Source organism: Mchenga conophoros, linkage group LG7, assembly GCF_057382185.1.
Source record: "Mchenga conophoros isolate Kocher_MC1m ecotype Shallow Benthic linkage group LG7, M_conophoros_male_GT1.1, whole genome shotgun sequence".
Taxonomy (NCBI): domain Eukaryota; kingdom Metazoa; phylum Chordata; class Actinopteri; order Cichliformes; family Cichlidae; genus Mchenga; species Mchenga conophoros.
The window spans coordinates 44,973,589-44,999,952 of NC_140532.1; the positions used below are offsets into that span (position 1 = coordinate 44,973,589).

General features: G+C 39.8%; 2 protein-coding genes across 4 annotated transcripts in view; one reads left to right on the forward strand and one right to left on the reverse strand.

Moving 5' to 3' along the window:
• Positions 1-10,734, forward strand: part of bmpr1bb (bone morphogenetic protein receptor, type IBb) — a 56,364-nt gene extending 45,630 nt beyond the window's left edge. The window contains exons 7-16 of the mRNA XM_085279617.1: positions 1,716-1,875; positions 2,723-2,825; positions 3,081-3,183; positions 4,429-4,519; positions 4,600-4,744; positions 5,053-5,245; positions 7,625-7,922; positions 8,019-8,194; positions 8,282-8,412; positions 9,372-10,734. Coding sequence (XP_085135743.1) covers positions 1,716-1,875; positions 2,723-2,825; positions 3,081-3,183; positions 4,429-4,519; positions 4,600-4,744; positions 5,053-5,245; positions 7,625-7,922; positions 8,019-8,194; positions 8,282-8,412; positions 9,372-9,497 — 1,526 coding nt within the window. The 3' untranslated portion in view covers positions 9,498-10,734. The remainder of the gene's footprint in view (positions 1-1,715; positions 1,876-2,722; positions 2,826-3,080; positions 3,184-4,428; positions 4,520-4,599; positions 4,745-5,052; positions 5,246-7,624; positions 7,923-8,018; positions 8,195-8,281; positions 8,413-9,371) is intronic.
• Positions 10,735-10,808: 74 nt separating this feature from the next.
• Positions 10,809-26,364, reverse strand: part of unc5cb (unc-5 netrin receptor Cb) — a 129,515-nt gene continuing 113,959 nt past the window's right edge. For all 3 annotated transcript variants that reach the window (XM_085279614.1, XM_085279616.1, XM_085279615.1), the window contains 7 exons: positions 22,996-23,083; positions 22,700-22,871; positions 18,381-18,614; positions 17,570-17,719; positions 17,301-17,465; positions 15,934-16,112; positions 10,809-12,620 (listed from right to left, as the gene is read on the reverse strand). In XM_085279614.1, coding sequence (XP_085135740.1) covers positions 12,461-12,620; positions 15,934-16,112; positions 17,301-17,465; positions 17,570-17,719; positions 18,381-18,614; positions 22,700-22,871; positions 22,996-23,083 — 1,148 coding nt within the window. In that variant the 3' untranslated portion in view covers positions 10,809-12,460. The remainder of the gene's footprint in view (positions 12,621-15,933; positions 16,113-17,300; positions 17,466-17,569; positions 17,720-18,380; positions 18,615-22,699; positions 22,872-22,995; positions 23,084-26,364) is intronic.

Sequence of the window (26,364 nt, forward strand, 5' to 3'; positions counted from 1 at the left end):
AGAGACCAAGGCCACTGTGAGGGAGGATCTGAACACCTCCACAAACTTCCCCTCTGACAGAAACCGCAACACAGAGTGAAAGGACACAGTCCCACTTAAAGAATAGTCACTGTATTTGGTATTGCAATCTGATTTAGCCTTTTCATCACGTACTCCTCTGGAGGATTAATCATGTCTCCCTTTTGATGCCTGGTTGGCTTTCTGGCTGTTTCTGCCCTTTAGATCTTGTTGCATCTATCAGGGGGAAACTTTTCTTGGATTTGACTAACACTGAGCGCTAACATGGAAATGGGCAATCTTGATGTCTTGAAAGCCTTGACTTTGGCTTCACTGTGTATAATCTGTTAAACAGGTTAATTTTTTTAATATATATATATACATACATACATACATACATACAAGGAAAATAATGTGAAGGTAAAAGGAAAAGTGAGAATCGGACAGAGAGCAAGAGAAAGACATCCATCTAGTGTGGCACAATGCTGTTCCGCTCTTTGACCACAGTGGTCTTTGGGGATTATCTGCTGTCATGACTGATTTTGCACTGAAAGACTTTATGCAGCTTCAGCTACTTTACAGTAAGAGTGAAAAAAAAAGCGCATAAGCTGCACAGTTACTTTTAATTGAAAAATGTTTCTATACCAATGAGCAGGGTTATTATAGTGTGTCATACTGGTTTAAATAATTATACGTCTTTTGGAGATTTCAGCTTGCATTCTTTTTTAGCCCAAATATTTGTTACACGTGTTTTATTAATTTTACAATGTACGATTACAGGTCATATATCTGGCATTATTCACAGTCTAAAAACAATTAAATAACTCCTTTCCATCCATGTTTTCCAAAAAAGGATTTCAAATTTTGATTTGTTGGACCACAGAATAGTTTTCCAGTTTCAGGCCAGAGAGGACAGCAGCCTTTCTGGATCTTGCTCATTTGTGGCTGCTTCTTAGCATGGTAAAGATTTAACCTGCATTTGTGGCTGGCAAGCTGAACTGTGTTCACCCACAAAGATTTCTGGTCTGGTTCTGGTGTTTCTGATGTCCATGACAGAGCCATGCTTGTTTTGAGTTCGGTGAGGATGAGAGGAACATCGAATACTGATTTTCTGACAAAGCTAAAAATACTGATTTCCAGCTTTGTCCCTTGCACACAGAGCTTTTTCCAGATTCTTTGAAATTTTGATGCTATTATGTACTGTAGATGATGATATATTCAAAGTCAATTAAACAATTTTGCATTACAGAACATTATTCCTAAATTGTTCTGCAATTTATAGACACAGTTTGTTTGCAGGCTGCTAAACCTCTCCCCTTTGTTTCTGAAAACTCTTCCCCAGCTGTTTCCTTTTAGTACCGCTTCCTTTTTTCACTCTTTTCCTCCCCTCCCCTATGAGTTTATGAAGTTTGCAAATCGGTCCATTGATCAGTGACGTGGGAGATGCAATAGATCCGCATACTTCATATTATGTTTTCACTTGTTTCCTTGATCAGCTCCTTTATCAGCTCTGCTAAACTCTGACCACTTGGAGTTAAATTCAGAACAGCAGGGTTTCTTTCAGCAGCACACTGTTAAACTCCAAACAATGCTAAGCTAGGAAGACAATTGACAGGCTTTGAAAAAGGGGATGTGTTATTATTATTGATCACTGATCACTGATTTTCCTGAGGTGCAGTGTACTAAAGTTTTCTGTCTCCTGTGTCTTCACTGTACAGCTAATATGTTGGACACTATGCTCCTGAAGAACGGGGGGAAGGGGGCATCGGATCGAAGGGTGGAGGAGAGCAGCAGCGCAGCCACAGTTTTAGCTCAGAACATGCTTTGGTGCCACTGCTACCATCACTGTCCTGAAGACTCGGTCAACAACACTTGCATGTATGCTGGACTACACACTTGCATGCTCACAAAACAGACACATACAAACTTTTAAAAAACACTGTGTTAAGCTCATTAAAAGACAACGCAAACATTTACCCGGTGTAATTAGCCAAAAGACTCATAATTGCGTGATTAGATCAGAAGCACACAAATGTTTTAATTCAGCTCCATTCTTCTGAAACCCCTGAAGCTTCGTGAGGCACAGCTTATTTCTACTCTCATTATCCATTTCAGTTGTTTGTTTCTTTGTTTCTTTGTTTTGTTTCAGAGATTACATTTTAATACTTAGTGGTACAAGGTCTATATGTGCTTAGATGCAGTTATTTAATATATAAGGATATGAATGTACTATTTGTCATCTTTGCTATCTATTTGTTTTGTGTCATTATTACTTCATCTCAATTTTTTGACTATATTTAAAGGTAAAAAATGTACTCATAAATACACATCATTTAGTGTGTAATTACATCTTCCTACAAATTGATGGATTCTCATAAGCTTAGACTGAATCCATTAAAAATATATAGACGTTAATTTGTGGAAGCCACCATGTTGCGCTGCCACGAATACAGCGGCCACGATCACCACCGCTCTCTGTCCTTCCTCATTTCCATTTCATCCTCATCGTCCTCACCTCAAGCCTCATCTCCTGAACTGAAGTCAGGGCTCTTTCACATTCAAAACATTCATAAATGTGCTAGTGTATTCCTGGTATTGTCACAATTACTCATGCCACTAGATTAGACACGCGACTAACATGCTGACAGTCAATAAAAATGATCTTCAGATCTAAATATTTATTTGGATTTCTGTGATGGTGAAATTGTGTGCATATTCTTTGTAGGACTGATGGTTACTGCTTCACTATGGTGGAGGAGGAGGAGGGGGGGATTGCTGTACTCACTGCAGGTTGCCTGGGACTGGCTGGCTCTGAGTTTCAATGCAGAGTAAGTCTGCTGCATGTGAATGCTGCATGTGAATGTGCGTGTGTCACCCGTGAAATCTTTTTAAACCTTTATAAGCTTTACTTGACTTACTGAAGCTGTTGATGAGACCCATTTGAATAAGATTGTCCAGTCCATTGTGTTTTCTTTATACACAGTAGAAGAGCTTTTGTTATATTACAAAATGCTAACTAGCCCCCTCTCATTAGTGTTACATAGACATGCACAGTTCTGACATTTTGTTTGTGTACATGAAAGGACACGTGGAACGCACGTTCAAGGAGAGCTCTCGAGTGTTGCACGGATCAAGACTTCTGCAACAGAGACTTGCGTCCCACCCTTCCTCCACTGATGACATCAAGTAAGACAAACACACACACACATCCACTCTTTCACACATTTTTTTTTTCACATAATGAAATCCTGCCCCTCTTTAAAGTGTGAGTGGCTTTCAAAACTGGCTCTTTTAGGCCACGCTGGGTTGGTGATGGGTAGTGACAGTTTAAGCTGTTACAAACCACAGTGTGGTGCTGGAGTGAAGTGGCACATAGAGAGACAGAGAGAGAGAAGGAGAGAGAGATGAAACGGAGCCTGCAGATTTGGCTTGTTCTCTCACCCTCTAATGAAAAGGACAGCCTCTCCCCAGGGCCTGCTTGAGTTTCTTGCCTCAGGACGGATGTGAGATATCTGTCCATCTGTCATGCCACAACCCACTAACTAACACACACATACACACACTTTCTCTCTCCCTCTGGCACATACACTAACCTATGTGTATTTTTTATACATTCAAGCTACCTCTGCTGTTTTGTTATTTGACTCTTTTTTTCGTAGTTTGAGCTTCATTCTTATCAGTTTTAATAACAAGGAACAGTTCTTACTATGATCTGAGGATAGGATAGAACAAAATCTCAATGGGCCAGAAAGGAGTGTTAAAAAAAAGTTGCAACGCGGCTTTATCACCAAGTGAAAGATTAGCACAAGAAAACAGCAAGCGCTGCTCTCACGTCTGAGGATGAAGTCAGTTTTTAAACAGTAACAATGGACAGTTATGGTAGTAATTTATTCTATGCATTATGTTTTCCTTTAAATGTAGGTTCATTTGAAACATTACTTATCATCAGTTAATTTGCAGTGACCTTATAAGAAGTTCTTTCTCCACGAATTCTTATTGTGTTTGTGTGTGTTATTTTTTCCCCACCATGAAGTATCACTGTTCAGCCATTCGTGTTTCTGTGCTTCTGATTGACAGTGCAGAAAGTCTAGAGCCCCAGAGCTGCTTCAGACCTCTGGGGTTTCTGTAGATGTCCGTGTGACATCTGATATGTGAGATTTGGGAGCGGGATGTGATCGATAAGGCAGTAGGAAAAGGGGGTGCAGGGAAGAAATAGAGAGATGGAAGGGGGAAAACTTGTCCCTGCCAATGAGAGATATTTGGAATGACACCCATGAACAACTGACTGTCACCTCCATTTATCAGTAGTTGTTCTGTTGACTTTCCATCTTGACCAGACCAGGATTTTTTTTTTTTTTTGTTGTTTCAAAATCGCTAAATTAAAAAAAATTAAAAACTCTAATTTACATCTTCTCATCATTACATTTTTAGATTACCACAGTATCCAGTACATGGCTCTCTTAATTTCAGTCACAGTTTGCAGCATCATCCTTGGCATCATCCTCGTATTTTGTTACCTAAGGTAAGAAGGTCGTCTCATACACACATAATTTAAACACTTTCACACCTCTGGATGTTCACTCAGCAAACTTTCTGCGCCAGATATAAACGGCAGGAGTCACGGCCACGCTACAGTATCGATCTGGAGCAGGATGAGACCTACATTCCCCCTGGGGAATCTCTGAAGGACTTGATAGAGCATTCCCGTAGCATTGGGTCTGGCTCTGGGTCAGGACTCCCTCTACTGGTAAGCAAAACTCTCTACACCTCTGCGTCACCTCAAGGTGAGATTAACTGTGATAAAATAATCACTGTGTCACTCCATTGTTTGTAAATATATGCAGAATATGCAGAAGAAAATGTCACACAATGATTTTTAGTGCAGTAAAATATCTGAATTACATCAGCCTGTTCGCTCGTATAAAACTTAAACAGAGCAAGATGCTCAGAAGGAAGTTTTTCTATATTTATAATGAAAAAAATGGATTTTAAAGAGACTTGTCTTTGTAAAAATGGAATTTATTTTGTTTTGTTGTTTCAATAATTTGTTTCCAGGTGCAGCGCACCATCGCCAAGCAGATTCAGATGGTTAAGCAGATTGGAAAAGGACGATATGGAGAAGTCTGGATGGGCAAGTGGAGAGGAGAGAGAGTGGCTGTCAAAGTCTTCTTCACCACTGAGGAAGAAAGCTGGTTCAGAGAGACTGAAATCTATCAGACCTTCCTGATGAGACACGACAACATACTGGGTAAGGTCCTGAAAACTGCGAAGTGAGTGTAAAAGAATGAATGCACTTAGTTAACAGTGAGCAGCGGTTGCAATCAGCACAATTAAGGTTTGTTTTTGTTTTTCTTCTCAGAGGTCAGTTAGGGTCAGGAAAGTAGTTACTCTGCAGAATGTGTTAATGTTGCAAATGTAATGGTAAAGACAAAAATCCAAGAAAGAACAGTCAGTTGCTGTATTAAATGTATGAAAGTTAATTTAAGAAGAAAAAGGTGAACTTCCAAATGGTACATCCATGAATACAGGAATAAGGCCATAAAATAACTAATACCAAAAGGAAACCTAAAGTCCAAGTTTGATATGCAATTTTATGCAAGTGCATAAAAGGATCGACAGTTCCAAAAATAATTTCCCATTCCAAGTTGGTGTCCCATGGAGCCCTGGCACCCCCATCTGTTGCCATCCTGGGCAGGCGTACCACGTGACTTCCACAGACGACCATTCTAACATTTCCATCGCTATCAAAGTCGTTTTTTTGGTGGGTTATTTTGGAGTTTTGATAGGGGACCATCTTGTTTGTGCCACACATTTGTTTTTCTCGAAGTATCTTGATGCATGTCCTCAGATTCAGCAAAGACTGATTTATATCACCTGCTTCAGGTATACTAGTGCCTTCTGCTCCTGTCCTGCCAGGTCGCTCACTTCATGCCAAGTCCACCAGGCACAGCTGCCTGACACTTATCTGGTTCTTATCCTGGAGAACATTCTTGCCTTTTGCATCAAGAGGGGCCTGAGCCAGTTTAATAATGAACACACTGTGGGAGCGATTGGACTTTCTGTTCAGCCAAGTGTTTGCAACCTTCCTCTTTTTTTTAACCTCTCCAGAACACTTGAAAAGCCTCCTCTGCAGATTTGACTTCCACCTCCAGACAACCAGCCACGTACATGATGTGGGCTTGATTGCATCTTTCCTCCAGGAGATCGTAGATGTTGTAGTTGTAGATTTCTACATAGGAGATGAAGCTGCTGTAGCTGCTGTCATCATCCACGCCATCTGATTTAGAGGCCTCATGGCAGCAATTTCAGGATCAACCTTATAGGAACAGACAAGTTGTTGTCCCGTCTTTGGCGCTCCAACAAAGCATCTACTTCAGTCTGAATCTCCATACCATTTTTATCATCAGTCTTAAATACATATCTCTTGGCCTAGTAAGGACCTAAACTGTTCAAGATCATGTCAACGAATAGTAATATAAGAAAAAAAAGAAAAATCTCCACAGTTCTTTCACATGTTAGAGGAATGCTGCTGTAATGAATGAAAGGAATCTGTCAGCATGACTCTTTGGCAAATGTGTAAAATTACTTTAATAGTTATTGTATAATCATATTTTCTTTTCTTTCTTTTTTTTATGTGGATCTATTGTTAAAAAAACAGAAATTTCTGCAGTAGTGAGTGATAAAATATGATCTCTTCTGGTATTTATTTGCTTTTTATTACTTCATTACTTTGGTATGGTATGAATAGCCACAGGGGAGGACTTTATCAGAAGGAAAAGCTGTAAAACGTTTGAAAATTCAGGTAAAAGTCCAAAATTTATGCTGTCATTCCAATATAGAGGGCTGGATTGGAGTGTCTCAAGCCAATTCTGGCCCCCAGGCCTTAATTTTGACTGCTGACTTAGCCTCTGGGGTTAACGACTAATTTCTGGAGTTTCAGAGGGCTCTGGAAGTTTTGATAACTGAGTGCCAATGTCAAAAGCCCGGGAATGATTGATGGTTGCACATTTAGTATTTATGCATCTGCTCAAAGGGCTATATTTATATTTATGTAGGTTTTATAGGTTTTTCAGGTTTATTAACATTTGATTTCTATGTTAATGTTAAGACGATTTAGATTTAAAACTAAAAAGGTCTCATTTTGTTCTGCTTCCACACTCTGACATTAACTGTGGATGCCAGTTGCATGCGGGTCAGACTTTGAAATCTCTAGATTTAGAGGAAAGGAGTGTTGGGTTTCTCAGAACTCATTGTTAACAAGTGTAGCAATTAAAGTCTGAACAGCAAGCTGTCATAGACAAAGACAAAAAAAATATGAAATATCTGTAAAGATACACATTTTTTCAACATGTTTCCAGGGAGATATAGCGATACACTGGGTTTTGCATTTCAAAAGCAGAGGTAATAGCTGACTAACAAATGGAAAATGAGTATTAGAAAGAAAAAATACAGTGCATGGTTCCTACTTCCATGCACTATGTTTGATTGTTTTGGAAGTTACACACACAAATGGATGTTCAGTGACTGAGCACAAGTTGGTGAAATGTCCCCAAAAGTGAATGAAACCATGCGCATTGATTTCTGTGTGTATATTTTAATCCCCTCACACCAGCTATCTAATCCCCAGGATTCATTGCAGCCGACATCAAAGGAACCGGCTCGTGGACTCAGCTGTACTTAATTACAGACTACCACGAGAATGGCTCTTTATACGACTACCTCAAGTCCAACAGCTTAGACGTCAAGGCTCTTCTGAAGCTTTCGTATTCCTCCATATCAGGCCTTTGTCATCTCCACACTGAGATCTACGGCACACAGGGCAAACCAGCTATTGCACACAGAGACCTGAAGAGCAAAAACATCTTGGTTAAAAAGAATGGATCCTGCTGTATTGCAGACCTCGGTCTGGCTGTCAAGTTTAATAGGTACACAAGACATTTTGAGTCTTTTGAGCGTTTACATTAATACTGGACGATGCTAAAAATTCTTTGACTCGTTCCTTTTTTTCCTCCCTGTCTCAGTGACACCAATGAAGTGGATATCCCTCCTAACCTACGCGTTGGAACAAAGCGCTACATGCCACCTGAAGTACTGGATGAGACCCTCAACAGGAGCCACTTCCAGTCTTTTATAACAGCTGACATGTATAGTTTTGGCCTTATTATCTGGGAGATGGCCCGGCGATGCATCTCTGGAGGTGAGGAAGATGTGTTTATTTTGACTTGAAGTGTCTTAATATTTTATTAATGATAATTAATGGACATTTTCTTTCATTAAACTCCAGGTATTGTGGAGGAACATCAGCTTCCCTATTATGACCTCGTCCCGTCCGATCCTTCATATGAGGACATGAGAGAAGTGGTTTGCATAAAAAAACAAAGACCTTCTTTTGCTAATCGATGGAGCAATGATGAGGTACTCTTATCTTTATCCATTTTTAAAACTTAAACTTAATGGCGTTTATGTGTGAACGTCATTACATCAACATGGTTACTTACATTAAAATAAATCCATGTAAATATGCATTAATCTGCATTCTAAGTGGAGATTTCTGCCTCATAGTATGAGAGAAATGATGCATTGAAACAGCTGTTATTAGCACAACAGCTGTTAATCATACACTTTTCCAGAGTATTCTTTAGTGCGTATCATTCTTCCTGTCTGTAAACATGATGCCTCGAAATGTCTTGAATGGATTCTGATGAATCTTTGTAGCAGTGTAGATCATCCACAAAGGTCATTCAAGGTCAAGTTTATGATTTATTGGTCGGAAATTGAGAAAAAGGCTTATAACTTAGAAACTATGATGAAGTGTGGTGTGTATTGTCAAAATATAGAAAGCTTTGTATAAGGATTTAAAATAGCATTTCATATTTCACCTTTGAAGTGATTCTACATTGGCCTTTTTAAACTATGTTATTTCTACAACATATAGAGGGAGCATACAGGGAATGATATATGGGGTTTCTTAATATCACTTTTTTTTATTTCTGTGTTATGTGCATTACAGTTATTGATTATAACCGCTTTTTCTAATTGATATTTATTATTAAATGCTACCCATTTATTATATCCACATAAATAAAAAAAATAATTATACTCAAAATGATATCAAGTATATTAAAATGGGTTTCAGCTTGGCAAATAATAAAAAGCCTGCACTTTGCACATAAACACAACGCTATTCCCTTTAAAAAAAACAAAGTACAGCCCTGTTTCTAAGTTATAGGTTGACCTTGTAGGTCTCGGTGGATGTAAGGTACATTTTTGCTAAACATGTTTTTGCATGCCCATAAATAATTAGTAATCATGGATTAAACCATTTGCCTAAAATGTACTTGTATTCTTATGCATATGGTCGTGTGTGTCTTTAGTGTCTACGACAGATGGGGAAACTCATGTCGGAGTGCTGGGCTCACAATCCAACTTGTCGTCTCACAGCCCTAAGGGTGAAGAAGACTCTTGCAAAGATGTTAGAGTCCCAAGATATCAAACTGTGACAGAGAGTCCACAGAAAAGATATCATCTCCCAGAGTCTCATCATTACCACTGGCACAGGCCACTCAAGCTGGCCAGAAGAAAGGGAAGAAGAAAAGAGAGACTGTGAATAATAGAACAAATATAACTGACAGGGAGGATGAGTGATAGAGATAATGGTCACCGTAGGGCCAGAATAATGATATATACCAAAAAATTTATTATATCAGGGGACATCTGCTCTACCATTGTCTGAGGCGCCTCTCCCTCAGTGTTCAGACTGTGCTTTCTGTGAAAGCTAAGTGGTTTCTGGTTCCAGACTGTTCAGGGGGCCTTGCAGGACTAAAATCTGGAGGATGCTCTTGCGCTGCTCCTCTAAAGCCATATAGCAGTATTCTACGGGCAGTCTTTTGTACTGTCAAAGCTGCTTTGTGTGTGTGTGTTTTGCTGTTTTGTTTTTTTCTGAGTCAGCCGCTGCATGCTGTGATATCACAGTGGACTTATGACGATGATAGTCATCCATTGACCTCAGTGTAGAAGATGTGGATTCATACCATTATTATTATTGCTGAACAAACAGAAACATGATTAATATATCTATATATATATAGATATATTAAACAAATATACATGCATACACACACACACACACTCAAGGTGAATCAAAAAAGAATCATCTGATTTCTGATTTCAGTGTGCTTTAATTCAACAGCCGGAGACAACAGAGACAATTTGTGAGGTTCATGTGGTTGTTTTTGTAGTTTGACTATCGTATGGATATATACCATCCGTCCATATTTAGCCTTTTAGTTTAAAATGTACAGGATGGCTTTTGAAACCAGATGATTCTTTATAACCTGTGTGTGTGTGTGTATATATATATATGTATATATATATATATATATATACACACACATTTGTGTGTGTGTGTGTGTGTGTGTGTGTGTGTGTGTGTATGTATGTGTATATATATATACATACAACCTCTTTTTAGATCTGGGCTTTGCTATCCTGCATCGTCTCATCTTTCTGGTCACGTTTTTTTTTTTTTTATCCATATGAAGCTGATCTGAAATCTATGTATTATTGCCTTGTTGGATGGTAAAATGCATTTTTGATCAGTGTCTATACATATATATATGTGTGTCTCATCCACTCTGCCACTGTAGCACGTGCCTTATTTAATCTGTACATATGCAAGTAATGAAGGTGTATGAGTGGATCTGCAGAACATTCCCTATTAAAAAAAATATTTGAAAAATATATCTTGAAAGCCCATAAGGTTTTTTTTTTTTTTTTAAACACAGTCTCACAAGTCAAATGGTCGCACTCCATTTTCAATGTTGCATATAAATATAATTTATTATTAGTCTTAAAAATTCTTTCTTACAGTTTGTACAATAACTTGACAGATGAAATGCAAGCCGTTGCGAGGAACATCATGAGTGCAAGAAACAGACAGGCTACATTCTCACTATACACAATATTAATCATGAAGCTGAAGAACAACTAGGGAATGCAAAGGCTAGCCCACTGAGAATGTAGAGATTGTTTCAAAGGGATGCAAAGTTTGCATAGACGGCTTCAAGAAAACTGGGACAACTGCCATTCAAAAAAACAAAACCAACCAAGAACACTTGTATGGGCGCAACTGCTGCTCCATCAAAGGAATGTCACATTTACAGATCATTTTTATGCACAGAATCAGTGTCATCGTGATATTGATGGCTTCTGTAGTGAATGTACAAACATCGTTGTCTGAGTTAAAATCTCTTATCCTCCAAAAGTACGCATGAACGTCGGTTGATTGAGACAATATTTAGATGATCACCTTACATGTCAGGTATTTGGTAAAAAGCAGTTGTTTTCAGTTGGACTGGTCCTACAAAAATATACTGGTTTGATTTCCCTTTCTGCACCATCTCCCTCTTCGCTCTGCCTGGTATCTTATGTGAACGCGACATCATCATGAACGTCACACAAATTTGCATCACTCATGACTTTTTTTTCAGTCTGGCTAATTTCCCATATCCTTTTGTTAACAGGATATACGATATGTAGAGATATGTAGTTAGCCAAATGATCCTGCTAAAAAAAGAAAAGAAAAAGAAAAGCAAAAGCAAAATAATCACCAATGCAACTCAAAAATATCACCCATAATAGAAAAGCAATAATTATACATAACATGACTAAAAGTATTAATAGTAGTTATAACAACACTTAAAAAACGGTGTAATGATTATGATCGTTGAGTTCCCTCTGTGTTATAAATGTGGCCGACAGAAAGAATAGTTACAGCGCCAGGTGTCCACCAGGTGGTGCTGTAATACAGTCAAACGCAATGAAAGAAGAAACGAAATACGGTTCAGTAACAGACAGCATAAGATACAAAAAAAGACATGTATAAATAGGCATATCATTAAATACTATGTTGTCACAGAACACATACTTTTCCATGGAGTTGCCATGGAGACTGATTTTTGGAGAATGAGACGTTCTTTCGCCGATCTTCCTCCTTTGATCCATTGACCTGTCACTGTTGTGAGGGCATCATCCACATCTGCACAGTCCATCCGAATAAACCGGAAACATGTTTCCAAGGAAACCATAGCCAAAAATATCAAATCATTCTTACAAGAGAGGGAGAGAGAGAGAGAAAGAACGAGGAGAGAAACAGCCTGAAAATGACTGGCAGAGATTCTTGTTTACTCTCCAAGTTTTCACAACCTTTGTTGCCAATATTTAACTGGGTCATGGCAGGGTAGACCTGGCTGTGACTATCTCCTTACTTCTTTGAGTGTACACACAGGCAGCTTCTGTGAGTGTGTGTGCGTGCATTTGTCATCGAGAATGACTTTTCCTGCTTTTTTTTGTTGTTGTTTTTTGGGGTGTGTGTGGGGTGTGTTTGAGGGGGTCCACCCTCTTTTCATATTCACTTTGTGTCTTCTTCCTCCCTGGAATGTCACTTGTCCCTGGCAGGCAGATGTCAGTGTTCAGTCACCGCGGGAACAAGGCTGTCATGGCGTCCCATCTCCTCCAGTACTTGGGCAAGGCGACTGAGGTTGCCGTCAGGAAAATGCTGGGCCTCCCACAAGTCCAGGATCACTCCAGTGGGGCTGGATTTGGTGGCAAAGTAGTTAAGATACCTAAAAGAGTGATCATGTGAAACCAGAGAGAGGTAGGTTAGAAAAGCAGACAAATGGTTAATAGAGAGGAATGAGTTTGCTTATTAGTAATAAAAAACTCGTTGGTGTGCTGCAATAATCTTTTCATCATCAAATACTTTAATTCTTACTTTCTATTTTTTCCTTCTATACACAGTAACCTTTCTGGTCAGTAATGAGATACTGTGGGCATGAGAGGAAAGCAAAGTGAGCACTGATATACATCCTTAAATGTATTTGCAGTCTATGCAGAACTAATGATCGCTTTGTTTTCTTTTAATGACTTTTGCTTTGGTTTTGAATTGATATATGTATATATATATATATATATATATATATATATATATATATATATATATATATATATATATATATATATATATATATATATATATATATATATATATATTCATTCATTCGAGTCTCTCGCCTTCACCCTTTGTCCTTCATGCCAAAGTCTGCCAGTGGTCTCGTCAATCTGCAGCTGCTGTCTGTGATAAGGCTGCCCTGCTGAGCTGGGACCTTAAAAATGGGTGCGCATTGTACGTCCATCACAAACAGAAGACTATCAAAGACACGGGGATGATGTTTTAAAAAGAGGAACGTCACTCTGTCTCCATTGTTTTTTTCATCTTTCCTCAGCTCTGATGTTTATCAGAATGAGTCACATTCCCACAGATCACTCACAATCAAATTAAAAATAGATCACTTATCAACAGTTTGAGTCCCCATGGACTCTTAATGTTTACTTCTAATGAAAAAACAGCCGTTCTTTCTTTACTGGTACCACGCTATAAAAACCACTATGAATAAACAGAAAATTGACAGTTAATTAAACTGTAGTTAGAAGCTATTTAGGTGTTAGAGCCACTTAGACCCTATCCTAGGACACATTGGGTGAGGGGTGCGGTACACTGCAGACAGTTGGCCAGTCCCATCACAGCAACTAACACAGCAACTCAGACGATTCATGCTCACATATGCATCTAAGGACAATGTGGAATCATTAATTAACCCAAGGGATTCCATGCAGCCACAAGGAAAACACACAACCTTCATGACAAAAGGCCCAAGCTGTGAAATGACAAATAAATATGTTGATAACTGGTTTTTTAAACCAACCGATGAACATTATCAGTGTGGCTATTTTAAAGTTGCATCTGATATTTCTAATACTTGTGTTTCAGCGGACAGTCCAGGTCCCAGTAGGAGAAAAAAAACCTTTAAACCTGGAGCTGCGGTTTATGTTCTGTTCATTATGTATGTGTTCACTGGTTGTTTAGTTAGGTTAATAAATCAAAACTATGCCTGTTCAAAACATTAATCTTGCAGGCTGAAAAGTGACACTTAATGTTTTCCAAGTGAGACCACAGATCAGTAATTAAACCTGTATGACTAAACAACAACCTCTAGTAATATGAATGAATGCATAATGTAATATATAAAAGGCTTATGGGTCATCTCCTCTTGTTAGCTATGATTCAATACATAATATGTAATACAGGGAGTGCAGAATTATTAGGCAAATGAGTATTTTGTCCACATCATCCTCTTCATGCATGTTGTCTTACTCCAAGCTGTATAGGCTTGAAAGCCTACTACCAATTAAGCATATTAGGTGATGTGCATCTCTGTAATGAGAAGGGGTGTGGTCTAATGACATCAACACCCTATATCAGGTGTGCATAATTATTAGGCAACTTCCTTTCCTTTGGCAAAATGGGTCAAAAGAAGGACTTGACAGGCTCAGAAAAGTCAAAAATAGTGAGATATCTTGCAGAGGGATGCAGCAGTCTCAAAATTGCAAAGCTTCTGAAGCGTGATCATCGAACAATCAAGCGTTTCATTCAAAATAATCAACAGGGTCGCAAGAAGCGTGTGGAAAAACCAAGGCGCCAAATAACTGCCCATAAACTGAGAAAAGTCAAGCGTGCAGCTGCCAACATGCCACTTGCCACCAGTTTGGCCATATTTCAGAGCTGCAACATCAATGGAGTGCCCAAAAGCACAAGGTGTGCAATACTCAGAGACATGGCCAAGGTAAGAAAGGCTGAAAGACGACCACCACTGAACAAGACACACAAGCTGAAACGTCAAGACTGGGCCAAGAAATATCTCAAGACTGGTTTTTCTAAGGTTTTATGGACTGATGAAATGAGAGTGAGTCTTGATGGGCCAGATGGATGGGCCCGTGGCTGGATTGGTAAAGGGCAGAGAGCTCCAGTCCGACTCAGACGCCAGCAAGGTGGAGGTGGAGTACTGGTTTGGGCTGGTATCATCAAAGATGAGCTTGTGGGGCCTTTTCGGGTTGAGGATGGAGTCAAGCTCAACTCCCAGTCCTACTGCCAGTTTCTGGAAGACACCTTCTTCAAGCAGTGGTACAGGAAGAAGTCTGCATCCTTCAAGAAAAACATGATTTTCATGCAGGACAATGCTCCATCACACGCGTCCAAGTACTCCACAGCGTGGCTGGCAAGAAAGGGTATAAAAGAAGAAAAACTAATGACATGGCCTCCTTGTTCACCTGATCTGAACCCCATTGAGAACCTGTGGTCCATCATCAAATGTGAGATTTACAAGGAGGGAAAACAGTGCACCTCTCTGAACAGTGTCTGGGAGGCTGTGGTTGCTGCTGCACGCAATGTTGATGGTGAACAGATCAAAACACTGACAGAATCCAGGGATGGCAGGCTTTTGAGTGTCCTTGCAAAGAAAGGTGGCTATATTGGTCGCTGATTTGTTTTTGTTTTGTTTTTGAATGTCAGAAATGTATATTTGTGAATGTGGAGATGTTATATTGGTTTCACTGGTAAAAATAAATAATTGAAATGGGTATATATTTGTTTTTTGTTAAGTTGCCTAATAATTATGCACAGTAATAGTCACCTGCACACACAGATATCCCCCTAAAATAGCTAAAACTAAAACAAACTAAAATCTACTTCCAAAAACATTCAGCTTTGATATTAATGAGTTTTTTGGGTTCATTGAGAACATGGTTGTTGTTCAATAATAAAATTAGTCCTCAAAAATACAACTTGCCTAATAATTCTGCACTCCCTGTATATAAGATGTAAGATGTACAGATGGCTGGCCTGCTGGATGGATAAATGAATAATTACTTTTTAAAAACAAATTCTAATATATTTCATTTTAGTTGTCTATATTAACAGAAAAATAGTTTTGTTTAAACTATTTAACTTTAAAGTAAAGGCTGTTTCTGTGGCCAGACTGTGATCCCAGAGGTCCTAAATGTAAGTTACCATTTCACCCTTTTCATTGTTTGTCAACCCACCTGTCAAGATTGAGTTTGTGGGCCAACATCCTCCAGTCATTGCCTCTGGTCTGCGGTGCGTCCAGGCTGCCGCACAGCTTCTGACGGATAGAAACAGGGATGCGAAAGGCATTTGGCCCTACCAGTGTCGTGATGTTGCTGGCAGGATCCAGCAGAGATGTGTCAATACTCTGGGAATCCTGTAAAGAGAGAATGAGAGGGATTAAAGCAGAGACACAGACTGTAGCTGTGGTTTTTTCCCCCCTAGTTTGCAGACTGCCTGGACATAATTCAACACCTCGCAAAATGAAACATAATGTAGTTCAAATGGATTTGTAGCACAGGAAATTTCTTTTTCCAGGTGCCATAAAAAAAATTGAAAACCCTTCGTTGCGTCGCCATCCATTTACTGATGCAAGCTGAGTGATTTTCTTTTAAATATACTGCATCTGGAGGATTAAGCACTGGATGTCTGGCTACAGAAACCAGATCAAGACCCAGAGACAAATGAACCAAGGCCAGGCAGTAACACAGCTCTGCACTGTATGTACTGTAATTTATCTCATTACTGAGCACAAAGCATGAGTGCTCCTCCATCCCTCAAGCTCTATTCTCCTAGCCAGATGGCCTTTGTAAAGCAAGTGCAGCATGACTGGGGGGGGACACAGGCTTATTATACCCTCCTGTGCTCCTCTCTTGTCGTAAGCAAGACTCTATGTAGGCGGCATGGTTGAAACTCCCCTGTCTCACACCTTGCCAGTTTTTGTGAACGTTGCAAAAAGTGGGAAGAGGAAATGGAAACGAGGTTAAATTCATTCTGAGCGTCTGGCTCGGTGGAAGGACAATGAGGGCGAGGTGGAGGGGAAGAGTCAAAACAGCTCTGGATGCAAAATTCATGTGAAAGCAGAGCACAAAAGTCGCACAGACCTTTGAGGTTTCCATTATAATTTCGAAGGCTATGCCCCGTATCCAGTCAAGGTGAATAATTACTTTAAGCCTTTATAAATCAAGTGAAAGCATTAGGAGGGAAACAGTTCATTACAAAATCAAATACAAGCATTTTTCCTCAGCCTGTAGTGCTAGTCGTGTAGTGCTCTTTTATGTGAATATAATGAAATCAGATGGTATTTAATTTGTTATACTTAAAGGTCTGGCATCCAACTTGAGCCTGACTGTCCTACACATTTACATGCTTCACTCTCCTCGTGTCATACACCGTCCCCACCCAATTTATTGTTATTTTTAGGCTCCAAAATCTCCAATCTCCCTCTGACAAGTCAGTGGTGCTGATGCCCTGCATCACTGCCTGCTGCTTCAACCCCTCCACCGGCCCAGCATCCACCTGCAGGGGCCGGGGGGGGATGTTTACTCCAAGTATCAAACGCTACCTCCGACAGTGTAGTGTCCAGCTGAAAAATCTGTCCTTCTCCTTCCACTTGGCGCACACATATTTTGCAGGTCAGGTCCACCGTGCTGGAAGAGAAGCGCTCCAGGGTAAAGCAGCAGTGGAGGTTCCTTTGTGAGCCGCTCCACACCTGCTGAAAGGAAAGCTCCTGCAGAGAAGTGGAAAGTGTAGAGGAGTTACATCGGTGGGAGAAACCATGTGGCACACTGTGCATGGCCTTTTACTGAAAAAGGAGTAAAATGAGCAGTTTACCTGGTACTTGGCTAGCAGTTTGCTCTTCCATAATGTGTGGGAAACATCATGGATGGAAAGCCTCAGGTTGTGGGTGCTGTCCTTAAAGATGAGAGTCTTTGGTTCATCCAACAGTTTCCCACCCATCTGCTTCTCCATTTGAAGGACTTCCTAAATAAACAAAAGCAAGCTTGATTAGCAAGGACACCATCTATACCGACCTCAAAAAGCTTCTTCTTTATACCAGTTGAAAAGCAGACAAACTGCTGCTGTATTCCTGTGATAATAGTCTCTGAGGAATTCTCACAAGTACATTTACAAATGATTAGTTTTTAATAAAATATTACGTTATAATCATCCGCAGGGCTTTACAAACTTAAATCTAGACATGCAAACCTGAAATCAACTTCTGTGTCCTTGCAGCAGGATCACTATCACTTCTCATTACTCATTCCCAAACTTAATAACTGTGTTCAATATCCCTCCTCAGTACAATAATCCTTCCTTATCTTTCCTTCATGCAGGCGCATGAAGGTATTAAACAGAATTGAGGTGATGAGACAACAGTAGAGAAGGAGGGATATATGTGGCTTATTTTGTGTTGTTGCAGCAGCTACGTTATTCAAATACAGGCGCTTGTATCTCCTTATTGTGACACACCAACACAAAGATTTCTCATTCTGCCTCCCACACATCATCTGCTGGCTGTGCTTGCGCATAAACAATTCAGTTACAGTGGGGAAAAAAAAAATCACAATTATATTCATTTCAGTGATACAAATAATGAGACAAAGGCTATGCACACATTCAGTACAGCGTGCTGCGCATTTACCTTGAGTGCGTCCTGTGTGTCGTCCAGGCAGTAGACTCTGATGTGATACTCCATGGCTGGGCAGGTGACGGGGCCAAAGATGGCTAGTTTGAGGCGCTTAGTGGTGGCAGCGCTGAGAGATTGACCCACGAGGCAGTAGGTGCCCAGCGTCTCTGTCAGGATGTGGCAAGCCTCGTCATCCATTTGGATATAGCAAGGTGTGGTGAAATTCTCTTCTCCTACTACCACTATATCCTAGAGCGTGGACAAGGAGAAAGGGGGAAAAAAGAGGAATGTTGAAGAATAAGCCTGGGTTTTGTTATGTATGTATCAAGCAAAAAATAGAAGTGGGGCATGGTTAATACGATTTTTGACTAGAGCAAAATATGCCATATCCAATTTTCCCTACATATCTCCATTTGCTCGCACAATACTGCTACAGCTGTCAGTTCTATTTGGTTGTATTGATCTGTTTCGTGAAGCAGATAACTTCACATTGCAGCAAAAATGTAGATAGATACAAGTACCAAAACTGGCATGTATGCTCTCTTTTGATTACTTTTTTGATCGAGCCCATTAGCCATTTGAAAACTGCAGTCATTTTCGTGATGGCTGATGAGAAAGGCGGAAAATATAAATTTTCTTTACATAAAGTAAGCAAGACTTGCATTTATGAATGATTTTAGTGTCAAATTGTGCATGTTCAACTATTTAGAAGTCGACTTTAGTACTCTGAAGTTGCTTTTTCATTTGCACAGGTAATGCTTCTTGTTTCAATTACATTTCATAGATGGACCTGCACATTGCTCAGTGGTTACCCATGACCTCCCAAAAACCTTGTTGTTTTTAATGGCATAGGGCTGATTGTGGTCGGTGGTTTAATCCCCAACTCCTGCATACAATGCTGAAGTGTCCTTGGATAATTCAAGATATTAAACCCCAAGTAGCCTGCAGTGCTGCGTTTGCATACGCGCATAAACCTTAACATTGTGTCCATGTTGCAGTGTAGAAAGTGCTATAGATGTCACAGTTCTGTTTATATATATGCATATGTATATATACACGCACATGACAGGGCGTGCCAGCATGACATGCATCATGGATCAAATATATGAAATTCACTGAACTGAGGAATACATTGGCAAAGGAAGAATGTTGAATGCCTGAGCCTACAGTGCTATGAGAGGGATAAATCCCTCGACCTGCACAGCACTGTGTAGCTACATTTGTCATTGGACCACTGGAGCAAAATATAAGATTGACGTAATTTGAATTATTTTCTTTCACGTGAAATGAAGAAGCTCACATGAAGTTTTGAAGTCATAAATTTGACTTACTCAGTCAAAAGCATATAAATCAAGAGTAAAGCCTCTGAAATGCATCCAGTGGTTGAAATAATTCCCCAGCTGTTTCCCAAGATAGAAATGACCCAGAGTAGACCTCAACAAACATCACCCCGATTACCTCAAACACAGCATGAAAAGGAGGTGACGGTACAGAGGAGGGTTGCAAAGGGGCTTTCAGGAGAACAGCAACTGTAAACGGTTTAATGCATGTTGTCCAGGGAAACTTATGTGAGAACCATATTCTTGCATTATTTGTACATCTGCAGAAAAACTGGAAAATATGCAGCAATTTTATCAAAAGAATAGAAAATGTCACAGCTTGTTGCTGAATTCCATGTTTGAAACCGATTAGATAAATAATCGGTACAGTGTCTTCTTTTTCTTTCAGCTGCCTCTTTATTAAAGGGTCACCACAGATTTTTCTTGTGGATGCACTTCCTGTTACAGCCCTTCCTGGGATTTGTGTCTGCTCCTGGTCTTGAACTACTGTGTGATCTTTTACATGTTATTGTTAACCGCTAGACTACAGAGTTACTGTATAGTATATTGCGTGGAGTTATGGATATATTAACTGGCCTACAGTAGTGAGTCTGTGTATTTAAAAGAGTATATTTAAAAGCCTCAAGTGTGGATTTGTAAACGTTAAATTGGATTGGCTAATTAGTGAAAACCACATATTTTTACATGAAGTCTTTGCCACTGGGTAATTAATAGCTAAACTTGTACATGTGTTGCTTTTTTGCCACACAGAAATGTGCTCAGTCACATTTAACTGAAACAGAATGAATTTAAATTGCATTTTAATGTAGAAAGCACAATTAATGTCCTGACCTTTTCACAGAAGCCGTGTACTCTCGAAGTAACAGTTAGTGTGTGTGTGTATTACTAATATTTGAGACTGTCTCACGCGGAAAATGGAAGCATAAGTATCCCGACTATTTGCAGTTGACCCCTGTAACGACACCAATGCCAGGACACATTTCTCTTCCATTAGGATTGCAAGGTCTGAGGAGCCTCCTGCGACTCTCCCTCTTTTTCTTTAACCCTCTCTTCATTTCTCTTCATCTCGCTTATTCTTTCTCTTCCTCTCTCCGTCGTTCTCGCTCTAATCCAAACACTCTCACAGAGTGGCACACTGGTATTAATTCAGCCTATTATGAGAGACAGAAGAGGAATTACAGCATTTTATTGTGAGCTAGGCCGTTTAACAGCAGTATTATGGCAGATCATTAGACTCTTAACTGCTCCTGTGGGATGGCACTAGGGATCCTTATTGGGGGATAATTGGAACGCACAGTGAAAAAGTGGCCCTGCTTCATATGTAGTACTGTGTGCAGGCAGAAACAATTAAACATACAAACATACAAACGTTAATTTAGTCAAAAATTCATCAGCCGGCTTTTTTCCCCCTCCCATGTAGACGTGGGAGGATTTTAAGTAGGAGAGTTACTGAAGCAGAAATCCCCACATGTTCCTCATTATATGACACGCCATCTTCATCATCATCACAACACCATGAGATTGTGTGTGAATCGGTGTGTGCGTGCGTGCATCAACTGGGGAGGGCTGCGGGCTCCCAGACGCCAACGGAACTGATTATTCTCAATATAAATATCCGTGAAAAACTCCTTTGGAGGAGCTCATCTCTCCTGTATCCACTGCAGTGATGAAAACACATTTTGACAGAGCATGTCATATAAAGCAATATTTCACTCATGCAGCGCCGAGGCTGGCCTCAGAGGGAAAAGGAAACTCATACGAAGGAAGCCGCCGTCACATCACATATTACCATCTGCGTTTGTGGCAGGACGGAGATGTAATCAGGAATCATTTCTTCTTTAAAAATCCTCAGTTTACACTGAGCTTTATTGGTTGTGTCCAAGTAATTCATCAATGTCACGAAGGCATGTGGGGGCCAGTTGGGCAGTTTTTCCTCGGCTCTGTAAGTAATGCCATCGCATCAGCAAGAGGAAATTATGCAAGGGCTTGCTGAAAATTACATTATTTAAGTCACTTTTTAATGATGATCTGACAGAAGGCCTTATTATTGGGTATAAACTGATGCTATATATTTGGACATGGCCTTCCTGAGAGTAATGTGCATTTTGATTATCATCTTATCATTTATGCAATAAGCCTGGATAGACTGGAGTCGTGTTACGTATCACTAAAGCATTGCCTTTCATTATGCTTCCTGTACTGCGCCCTGCTCCTGCTAACCTTTATTAAATGCTTTTATCTTTAAGGGAGCCTTTCTCCTTAAAAAGGTTTGAGTAGAAAGTTAATTAAAAACCACAAGGAAGGAAGACTTTTTTTCTTTTGACAGCTAAGAAAAAGATGCTGATAGCTGCCCGCAAGAAGGTCGGCCACGTCAGGTGAGGTGCTGAGAGATATGTTTTGGAGGTAAGCTGACCACCTGGCACATTTCTAACAAAGTTCCCTCCTAACAAGCAGATTTGTTTCAAGTTTCTCTGCAAATGATCCCTTGGTAATTGGTCCATTTCTGCATCAGTGTGTGTGACAAAAACAGCAAAAGGGAAGACTTGAAAAAAAAAAGCAACACGAACAGAAAAACCCCCATACATGTTCACACCTGATGAAAAACCTGCCGTTATAAAGGTACAAGGAAACAGCCTGGGCAAGAAAACAGTCCCAGTCCATTCCCTGCTATTAGAGATGTACTATTTCAGCTCCTAGGTGCAGCAGGGGTTTACTTTGAGTACTACTATGAGTTGGACAAACAATGCAGGGGACGTTGATCCCTTTCACCTCCTCCATCCTATCAGTTCTCCCATGCCATATCATGGATTTATTTCTCACAGCATCTTTTCTTTTTTACTGCTCGCTGACACACTGAGCAGAGATTCGCTTGTAAACACATAATTTCAATTCTTGTGTGCATGCGACCGTCAGAAACCCATTTTTGAAACTCGAGCGCAGTCGATAGATACAGCCTACTGTAGCACAAATTTCTCTGTGAATCTCACATCTCACCTCCCACTGATTCTGCGGCGACTGGCTTTTGAGCTGGATCAGCCAGTCCTGCTGGCCATCGCACACGGCACAGTGATGCATGGTGATGATGACCGGACGAGTCAACAGGGTCCCCGGGGGTCCGCAGCTCACCATGGGGCTGAGCACCGTTTGGCCATCTTCCACCGAGGGCCTGGAGGCGCACAGGGATAGCATACATACAATATTTAGCCACAATCTGATGGCACTCTCAGTATGTATGTGTGACACGGAGCGGTTGACAGCAGCAAATAAGGTTCTGGGGCGTCGTCGCATACCTCATGTTGTCCTTCCTGTGAACTGTCACATACATCTCATACACTCTGCCCTGAGGAATAGCCCCTGCAGGAATTAGCAGACTAACCCCTGGGAAGCAAAAAGCAAAAAAAAAAGATAAGTTGACAGAGGTGTCTTTATACTGTCAGTGCTTGTTATGAGACTTTTGTAAGAATGTGAGAGTATAGAGAGTGAGACCAACAGGCTGGTGAATCCTGGCTACTCCAAATATAGAAAGGTAAATTATAATTTTACATTTAACTAGTGTGTCTTCATGCAGTGCTGCACAACTACAGAGATATGAATCGATTTTTTTTTTCATTTTATTCAAATGAATATTTTTCCTGGATAAACACAATAATAATTGCACTGCCGTTCAGTCCCACACACAGCAACTATGTAATTTTACCACCTTCTTTTATGGTATCAGGAAATGATGTGGAATTTCATTTCTAAAAATCAATGATCTCTTTGCTCGTCACAGCCTTGGCATATTGCTGCAGCAGGCGCGATTTACATTTTTCCATCTCAGATTTATTCGATAAGATGTCCTATCCGATACGCGCGTGTGCGTTTTTTAGAAGCCTAACCCCCAATTTCCATCATGCATACGCACACACAAACACACACATGGCTTCTCTCTGGAGTGGTGGTGGGGGAGGGATCTCAGATAGCTCATTGATTTCCCATGTCCTTGTACTGAACTTTTCAAAAGGTGACAGACAGCTTCTCCAGCTAGCTAGCGAGGCAATCACAACTCTGCCAAGGGAACGTCTCGCGCGCTGCTACTCTGCCTCACAGCAAAGCTTCAAAGAGATGAGAAATGCATTTTAAGATGCAAAATACCAAACAGCCACAGTGACAGCACCACAAAATATTTCATTACCCAGACTCACAAACAGATCAAATATCAAATGTGCTCTTTCCTCTCCCTATTCCTATGTAACATGATGAGGTGGCTGAGCGCAGCCAACGGCTGAGAACATTTTACAGTTATCAAAATGAAAAAAAAGAGAGAAATTTAAGAAATGTGAGAAGTCTGCGTATCCTTTAATGTCACTGCTAGTTTGCTTCTGCCTGTCAGCATGCATCTGCGGCGCGTTACAAACAGTCTGCATGTGTTTGAAGTGAGGACAGCATGGCTAATGTAAGCTGCCTGAAACGGGACACCTCCAGCACTTCTGGTGCACACACCTTGGGTATCCATCAACTCTTGTCATACTACGTGCAGTCAATATGCTGATGGGCTGCACATGGCTTAGCTTATTTCAAAGTCGCAGATCATCAGGGATATACTGCTACAGACAGCAAAGTATTGAATGATACTGCACATGCTTTAAAAAGAATTCTTTTATTTTTACTGAGAGGTTTGCTTGGGGTTTGCAAAGATTAACAATTCTTAAGTGAACATTTATGGTTGATTTGAACTGCCGTGTCTACTGAGAGCTGCAATGGTTTTGTATTTTTCACTTTACTGAAGAGCTCTTTATATTTAAGCTCTCACATACTGAAATCTTCATATTGCACTGACAGCGAGAGCAAGTGTAACAAGTTTGGAAGCTTGTTTGAGCCCCAGAAAAAAATAAAATAAAATTTGCCATTAAAATCCAATTTTGAGGTTTTTTTCCTCTTGCTTCTTGCTTAAGTCAGAAAGTCACAATTTTGAGATACCCAACTTGAAATCTAGAGATAATAAACTGAAAATTTGACTTATGGGTGGCAAGTCTTTTTTCCAGGGGAGAAAACGAGCTTCTATTAACAACTGAAATGAAGCTAAGCTTTGAGTAAAAGCAATCTCTAAACAGGAAGCACTCAGGGAGCATAAACCTTCACCGAGGCAGCTCACTCTCTGGCCAGTATTTACTTTTAAGGGAAAAGCACTGCAATTTGTATATATTAATTTTGTTTTCTTTGTTCTGTTTAAATGTACTTTAAGAAGTTTGTAGTGCTGTAAAAGGCAGTTATGGGTAGAATCACACATGTTTACTTTGACTACAGAAACATGTAGGTGTGTGTAGGAGTAGGTAAAGGATAATAGGTAATGATTTGTAAATAGCTTGAGATAATTATATAATACTATACAACAGTATATTTATAACTAACTAGGCAGCTCATTTCCAGTTAATACTTGTACAGCTGCTGTTATTGTGTATATATTTATTTATCTATTTATATTTCTTCATACATTCTTATATAGTTCCATACTGTGTATTGTGTATTTTGTTGTACAGTTATTTTATTTTCAACTTTAATTTATATATTTTATCTTATTCTTTCCCAGTTAAATTTACCCTTCATTCTAATTTGTGTTGTACAGTTATTTCATTTTTAACCTTAATTCTTTTTATATTTTATTCCTTCCTAGTTAAATTTACCCTTTTTAATTTTTCATATTTATTTCCTATCTTATTCATAGCCTTTTCCTTTTTTTTCTTTAGGTCACGAGCAGTTGTCTAAGCATTTCACTGCATATCGTACTGTGTATGACTGTGTACGTGACAAATAAAATTTGAATTTGAATTTGAATTCATTCTCTTTCTCTTGACAATACTTTCTTTAACCCTTGTATGGTGTTCGGGTCTGTGAGACCCGTTTTCAGTTTTTTTCAAAAGAAAAATTAAACAATTAATTATTTTTTCAACCTGAAATTCATTGGCTTTGGCTTATTTTCTGTGAAGAACATAAATCCGAACTAATTTTCAATGACCTCATACTGTACCTCCCCCCACGCATTTACATTACATACAAGGTGTTCGGGTCCACTGGACCCAGGTCTAATAAAAGTGCTGAAAGTGTAGGTCCTGTGTTCCCACACTCTGTCTTCCTCCTTTCTGGTGCTGCTGATAGTGTTTTCTTCCCCTGCCGTTCCCGCACAAAGTTGCAACATTGTTGAAAATTCAACTATCAACACGTCTGCTCTTACATCCCACACATTTTACCCTCTTTCTTGAGGGATCCAAATTTTATTTTCTCATACCCTGTCCCACCTGCTAATTAGGGGCATAATACTATAAATAAGACTTTGCCGATGTGGTTCTTTATCACAACTGATCAAGATGGCAAAAGATTATCTGCTGCGAGGGCCATCCAATTGATTTTGGAAGAGAGAGGAGCTTCGGATGATGATGTTGACAAAGAGGTTTCAGAATATTTCACATTTCTGAAAATTCAGAGTCTGACAGTGACTTTGAAGAAGAGGATGAGGTTGAGCACCATTTAGTAACAAAACGAAGACAAGTACCCCATCTGCAGCCAGCTCTAGGACCAGAACAAGCCCACCAGACAGCAAGTGAAGAAATATGGATGTCAATAACTGGTGAAATTGAATGGTCTTCTTGCCCAAGAAATGAGCCACCCTGCAGAGCTGTTAC